At 47.0% G+C, this 7,861-nt stretch overlaps 1 protein-coding gene across 6 annotated transcripts in view; it reads left to right on the plus strand.

The window, feature by feature from the left end:
* cnc (NFE2 like bZIP transcription factor cap-n-collar) overlaps positions 1 to 2,996 on the plus strand; it is a 180,216-nt gene extending 177,220 nt beyond the window's left edge. For 3 of the 6 annotated variants that reach the window (XM_011506687.1, XM_011506689.1, XM_011506688.1), the window contains exons 8-11: positions 92 to 362; positions 706 to 1,082; positions 1,939 to 2,037; positions 2,556 to 2,983. In XM_011506687.1, coding sequence (XP_011504989.1) covers positions 92 to 362; positions 706 to 1,082; positions 1,939 to 2,037; positions 2,556 to 2,968 — 1,160 coding nt within the window. In that variant the 3' untranslated portion in view covers positions 2,969 to 2,983. Of the gene's footprint in view, positions 1 to 91; positions 363 to 705; positions 1,083 to 1,938; positions 2,038 to 2,555 lie in introns of all 6 variants that reach the window. The other 3 variants (XM_011506684.1, XM_011506685.1, XM_011506686.1) reach the window with 2 other exon arrangements.
* Positions 2,997 to 7,861: the final 4,865 nt, after the last annotated feature.

The raw sequence follows: 7,861 nt of genomic DNA on the forward strand, positions 1-7,861 counted from the left end.
TAACCCCCCCCCCCCCCCCCCCGGTCAGACGCAAGCACCGACTTCCGCCAAACTCGACTAACGCCTGCCCCGTCCCATTTTGCTTTTACAGGTCTGTACGGGGGCGCGTCGGGTGCAACCGGCGCCACGGCGACGCTCCCGGGAGTCCAGGGCGCAGGGGCGAGCGCCACGGTCGTGGGACCGGGCGCGACCTCGACGACGGCCACCGCCCCGGACGAGCGCATGGACGCCTCGAGCGACAGCGCCGTCAGCAGCATGGGCAGCGAGCGCGTACCATCACTCAGCGACGGCGAATGGATGGAAACGGGCTCGAACTCGAGCCACACCCAGGCTGACTCCCACTACTCCATGGACTACACCGGGTGAGCGCAATAGCCGACCATAGCCGACCATAGCCGACCCTACGCGCCGTCCTCCTCGCCCAATCGTCCCACACCATCCGACTCTAACATACCCCGGCGACCGACGATCTAACATCGATAATCCCTTAATATCCCGCCGCTCCGACGCGCGCAATTCAACTCGAGTCACCGGGCCCAAGGTGGAAGGTAGGCACCCTGGAGTTTGACCGAGTTAAGGGACGGAGGACGGTGGTTGGGGCAGGTCGAGGAAGGCTTCGCGGGGACTATCGAGGCCCGGGTCCAATCGCAATCAGAGCCCACTCTAACCAAAAGTCCCCGTTCGTTTGTTTGTTCGCCGAGGCAGGAAGTACCGCATGCCCTACGACTGCGGCTACTCCCTGACACCGGGTCGCCCGAGCCAGCACCAGCGGGGCTGCCACGCGGCCGCCGAGCGAGCCAGCATGGCTCCCGTCGCCCAGAAGAAGCACCACATGTTTGGGAAACGCTGCTTCCAGGAGCAGGGCCCGATGAGCGGAGCCGCGGGTTCGCCTCTACCCCTCGCTGCCTCATCGGCTCACCATCCGGCTGCCGCCACCCCCATGAAGTACGACTACGAGGCGGCGCAGACGGTCGCCGCCGGGCCACCCGGACAGGCCTACTCCGGGCCCATCGAGGGCGCCGCCGGACCGCAGAGCGAGATCAAGTACAGCTGCAGCTTGGACTTTGGCCGACACCAGAACGGTGAGTTGGCGTCTTTTGGCGGGAGGAGGTGGTCGGAGGGGGGCGGGGTGGGCGACATTGTCCGCGGGTATATGGAACACCCCCGGGCGGGACGAGGTGAGAGGGGACGGGAGGAGACGACAAGAGTCAGCGGTCGCTCGGCATCCGAAGCAGCTCCAAATATCCAAACGTATTCCCCGACGAGGCGGACTCTTTGCTTTTTATGTCGAGGTGCGGGACGAGAGTAATGACAATCGCATCCATCGACATCGTCGATTCCCGTCCATTAGCAAAATGCATTTCATTACATTTCCTTGTCAACGCGTGCCAATGACGATCGAGACGCTGGGATCCGAGAGCGGAGAGTCAATCGTTAATTGTATAATGATCGGCGTGGATGTGAAGTGATCATGACGCGGTTAAGCTAAAATTTCAGAATAACAACAGGTTACAAGGATGGAATTGCAAAGCCTAGTTTAAATACCACGTGGCCCTACTGCCAACAGTGCTTATAATAATGTTAATGATAATGATAATGATAATGTCGATATTGACTATGACGACTATGACGACTACAACGACGACGACGACAAAGACGACGATGATAACGACGACAAAGGCGACGATAATGACGACGACGACGACGACGACGACGACGACGACGACGACGACGACGACGACGACGACGACGACGACGACGACGACGACGACGACGACGACGACGACGACGACGACGACGACGACGACGACGACGACGACGACGACGACGACGACGACGACGACGATAATGACGACGACGACGACGACGGCAAAGACGACGATGATGGTGACGATGAGAAGGAGAGAACTGGATATATTTGATTTGTTTCTGTTGCAGGCCGTTCAAACCTCGAGCACGTTCATCACAATCATACGTATCATCTTCCACCAGAGAGTACCGGATCCCTCCAACGTCCAATTTCTCGCGACAAGAAAGGTAAAATTTTGCTAAATCCACCGTCTACCTCTTCTGCCTTTAATCGCCCGCCAAACCCTCAAATTAAAATACCATTATGCCGCGCACAGGCATGGAGCTTTAAAGCTGAAAAAGTCGTATTTTAAGCCTTCGTTGGCAACGATATTGCGACAATCCAGCCTGCCAAACGCGATTATAACGCCTTATCGCATTGCATAACGCTTTAAAAATAAATGTTGCTCCTTAAAGTTATTCCAACTTTTCATCGTTACCCCCCCCCCCCCCCCCCCCCCCCCCCCCCCACCCCACCTCTCCATCAATTAGACGTATTTTTCCATTAAGTTGGCTCACCTAACTACGCGAGCCCTCCCTTTGGATTTACTCACCGTGGTCCTACTCCCCCTCTCTACCCCCTCGCCGACCCTTTCACCTCTCCCACGGCATTCCATGCCACAACATTGCATCCTATCCCAACCTGATATATCACCTCTTTATCGAACCAATGAAACGAGCAGCGTCACGCGTCTTTGGGTCGTCAGGTCGCAAGAGCGAAGGCGAGGAGCACCTGACGCGAGACGAGAAGCGCGCTCGGGCCCTCAACGTACCCATTGCCGTCAGCGACATCATAAACCTGCCGATGGACGAGTTCAATGAGCGGCTGAGCAAGTACGACCTGAGCGAGGCCCAGCTGTCGCTAATCCGCGACATAAGGCGCAGGGGCAAGAACAAAGTGGCCGCCCAGAACTGCCGCAAACGCAAGCTCGACCAGATCAATAGCCTTAGCGACGAGGTCAAGGAGATGCGCAACCGCAAGATGCGATTGCTCAGCGAGAGGAACTACATGCTCCAGGAGGTGGCGCGCGTAAAGGAGAAGTTTGGACAGCTCTACCGGCACATTTTCCACGTGAGTTCACCCTCGAAGCCCAAGCCGCGTCGCAGATTGCCAATTTAAGCGACAGTGTGAGAGTGAGTGAGTGAGTGAGTGAGTGAGTGAGTGAGTGAGTGAGTGAGTGAGTGAGTGAGTGAGTGAGTGAGTGAGTGAGTGAGTGAGTGAGTGAGTGAGTGAGTGAGTGAGTGAGTGAGTGAGTGAGTGAGTGAGTGAGTGAGTGAGTGAGTGAGTGAGTGAGTGAGTGAGTGAGTGAGTGAGTGAGTGAGTGAGTGAGTGAGCGAGTGAGCGAGTGAGTGGGCGAGTGAGTGAGTGAGTGAGCGAGTGAGTGAGTGAGTGAGTGAGTGAATGAGTGAGTGAGCGAGTGAGCGAGTGAGTGGGCGAGTGAGTGAGTGAGTGAGCGAGAAAAAAGAGAGCCATCGTGTCATCGATAAGGAAAGGGGAAAAGAAGAGGGAAAAAAAAAAAGACCGGGTTCTATCACATTGCCTCATAACCGACCATCGCTACAGCCCTTACTAATCCTTGATCGTCCCTTTGATTGCAGTCCTTGCGCAACCCCGAGGGCCACCCCTACAACACGATGGACTACAGCCTGCAACTGTCGGCCGACGGGAACGTGGTGCTGGTACCGCGCTCCGGTCAGTCGAGCGGCGGCCAATATTCGACGCGCTCGTCCATGGACTCGACGAAGGCCGGCGCCAAACCCGATAGCGGCCACCACCACCAACAACAGCAGCAACAGCAACAGCAACAGCAACAGCAACAGCAACAGCAACAGCAACAGCAACAGCAACAGCAACAGCAACAGCAACAGCAACAGCAACAGCAACAGCAACAGCAACAGCAACAGCAACAGCAACAGCAACAGCAACAGCAACAGCAACAGCAACAGCAACAGCAACAGCAACAGCAACAGCAACAGCAACAGCAACAGCAACAGCAACAGCAACAGCAACAGCAACAGCAACAGCAACAGCAACAGCAACAGCAACAGCAACAGCAACAGCAACAGCAACAGCAACAGCAACAGCAACAGCAACAGCAACAGCAACAGCAACAGCAACAGCAACAGCAACAGCAACAGCAACAGCAACAGCAACAGCAACAGCAACAGCAACAGCAACAGCAACAGCAACAGCAACAGCAACAGCAACAGCAACAGCAACAGCAACAGCAACAGCAACAGCAACAGCAACAGCAACAGCAACAGCAACAGCAACAGCAACAGCAACAGCAACAGCAACAGCAACAGCAACAGCAACAGCAACAGCAACAGCAACAGCAACAGCAACAGCAACAGCAACAGCAACAGCAACAACAGCAACAACAGCAGCCCCAGCATCACCAGCAGCACCAGCAACACCAGCACCAACATCAGCACCAACATCATAATCAGCACCAACAGCACCAACAGCAGCAACCGCCTCAGCACCATCAGCAACATCCTCAACAACAGCAGCAGCAGCAGCAGCAGCATCCGGAGCACAAGGAGTGAAGTCCCGGTTGGTTAATGCTCGGCTCACCCCGGGGAAGGGAACCGATGGTGCGCGCCGAACTCGACGAAATCGAGCGGCGCCGAGTGTCAGGCCTCTGGTCGATTCGCCGACGAAAATCTTATCGCGGTAGTGCGCGCGCGGGATTCCGAGACAGCGTCATCGCTCGCTCACTCGGCTGGCTTCCCGCACGAGTGCCTCGCACCTGCCCAATCATCCGACCACCACCTTCTATCCGCTCGACGGCAACGAATATTCGCCTCCTCTTCCCTCCCTCCCTACCTCTCTACCACACACACACACCTCCTCCACCCCACCCCACCTCACCCCACTCCACTCTCACGGGCCATCATCGCAGCATCGGCTCTAATATCGCGCCGGCGACGATTACGGTGGCCAGATTATTTATTAGGGCGCGACGGAGGTCGAGGATAAGCAGAATATGCCGAATAAGCCGAATAAGCCTCACGCAGAGCGTACCAAGAATATTTCGTTCCGTCGACGACACCCGATCACCCTGAGTTACACTCCCTACGTTCACATACACACGCGCATACTTATAAATCATATATGCATATATATATATATATATATATATATATATATATATATATATATATATATATATATATATATATAAAAATATAAAACCAATATATATATATATATATATATATATATATATATATATAATGCGCAGCCGTGGATACGCATCCGTACGCAAGAATATACGGACGCGCGCGCGCACACACACACACATGTATATATAGTCATATATAAATACGCGCCATGCGTGCAAACTATGTGAGCGCGCGTGTACACGAATAATTTGTTTTTTCTTTTATATGTATGTTGGCGCAATGTACGTAATTGCGCGTGCAGAGTATGCACGCGTAAATGTATCAACTTACATCACACACATATGAACGCATGGGAGGAATGTAACATTTTACTCTCTCTCTCTCTCTCTCTTTCTCTCCCTGCATTGTAAAAAAAAAAAAAAAAAAAATCAATCTTTACAGAGAGGAAAAATTCAGTTTCCTTTATAATATATTTTTTTTATTTTGTTTTTTTTCATTGTTAATTATGATATTTTATAAATAGATCGAAAAAAAAGAGAATATATTTGTTGCCAAGCGATTTTTGACGTTCTTACGTGTAATAATACGTATAATAATATTAAATATATTACACTTTTACGTCTTAATTTATATAGCCATTTATATATATATATATATATATATATATATATGAATATACAAAAAATTTGTATGCATTATATGGCAGAGCTTGCATTTAATCTACAAGAGTACGTGAGTGTGCGTCTGTGTGTGCGCAAGCGTTTGAATTTGTTAGCGCATATGTGTGTCGTGTTCGTGTGCCTATGTATGTGTAATCGGGCGCCTGAATGATAGAAGTGGGCGGATCGATACGATAAATATGTAGAGCGTTCGGTGCTTCGAGCGGAGAAATATATGATAAAGCTTATATAATAATTATAATGATAATGATTATAATGATAATAATAATTATAATAATAATAATAATATTAATAACAATAATAATAATAACAACAACAACAATAATAATAATAATAATAATAATAATAAGAATAAGAATAAGAATAACAATGATTATGTTAATTGTAATGATAATGATAATGATTATGATTACGATGATGATGATGATGATGATGATGATGATGATGACGTCGACGACGACAACGACGACGACGATGAGGACGATCATTGGCAGAAAAGTCGATGTTTAGCGAGCCCTTTTATCTTGTAATTTTCTTTTAGCGGTTCTAGCATCATTTCGAATAACATTTTAATCGAGGAATTCAATCGATAGAACGCGAATTACGAATATACACAGAGGCGCTAACATTTACTGCAATGTATAATATAAATAAGATAGGCGAATAAGTTTACAAAAATAAGGCGAATACATTAAGTATGTGAATATTAATTATATTAATATTAATAATTATTAATAATCGCGTGACTATGTATTGCTTAAATAGATATGTTCGTCGAGAGCGATTGATTATAAAATAACGGTGTGTTACAAAATAAACGAGGAGTATTCGATCGAGATATTCTCGAACAACATATAAACAAAACATCTATGGATGCTATTACAAAGCGATTGAATAAGCATATTTTTTTAATATAAAACAAGTCAAGAGAGCAAATATGGAATTGCATGTGCAAATAGTGAGCGAACGGGAATTGAATGATGAGTGATGAGTGATGAATCTTAATTAACAAAAACGAAGGAGGGAAGGAAGAAAGGAAGAAAGGAAGGAAGGAAGGAAGGAAGGAAGGAAGGAAGGAAGGAAGGAAGGAAGGAAGGAAGGAACGAACGAACGAACGAACGAACGAACGAACGAACGAACGAACGAAGTAAATAAATAAATGGTTTAAAAATACAAATAAAAGCAAAATAAGCAAAAAAAAAAAAAAATATATATATATATATATATATGTATGTATGTATGTATGTATATGTATGTAGGTATATGTATATGTATATGTATATACGGATACAGAACACGGAAGGAAGAATAATAACACTATTCAGGTACTACTTCACATTTGCCTTTCATGTACATACCGATACCGATGCTAATTAATGGATGGATAATTAAAAGTTAACGAAGGACGCGTAGTTAGACCAATTTTTTCTACCGACACGGCAACAACATTGTGAAAACAACAGGCTATATGGGAGGAAACGTAAGGTTGTGTGATTAAGGTGAGGGAGAGGTGGGCGTTGAAAGAGAGCGTAGGTGAACGGAAGACAAGGATGTTGTTAAGGTTTTCTCTGGACGAACGAGAATCTGTCGAAGAAATACAGAAAAAAGTTTGAGAGCGTTCCCGTTTTTTCTAAGATTTACAAATAAACGATTATATTACAATTACTACTCTCGGGTGTAGGATGCCTTCTGCGATTGCGTATTTTACCGTACTTGGCGAGCGGAGATCTCAAAAATGACTTTAATGTTTAAAAAAAAAAAAAAAAAAATCCATGGTTAAATGAGCAAGGACTATAACTTCGATTTCCTCAATTCGTTTTCAAGACGATTGCCAACGTGAAAAGCAACGTTTTGGTGAAATGTAAATGTGGCATGGCGATGCTTTCGATGGAGATTCGCGCGGATACGTTGATATGTTATTTCGATCTCCAGCCGCCATTGGATTTCTATATTGTATAGGCGAAAGTGAAATAAAAATTTCTGGGGAAAGTATTTCTTTTTCTTTGCGTCGTTGTCTCATGATGATTCTTTCTTTTTGTTTTTTTTTTGTTCCTTTTTTTTTTTTTTTTTTTTTTTTTTACTTAATCTTTAACCCTCTTCATAGATTAGAGCATATTTCGTAAATATGCATTATATTTAAGTGATGTAAGTAGTCAATAAAAAAAAAATTGTTATTTTGAGAAGATTTTTTTTTATTTCACTCT

The sequence above is a fragment of the Ceratosolen solmsi genome, unplaced genomic scaffold (genome assembly GCF_000503995.2).
Source record: "Ceratosolen solmsi marchali unplaced genomic scaffold, CerSol_1.0 scaffold6, whole genome shotgun sequence".
NCBI lineage: Eukaryota > Metazoa > Arthropoda > Insecta > Hymenoptera > Agaonidae > Ceratosolen > Ceratosolen solmsi.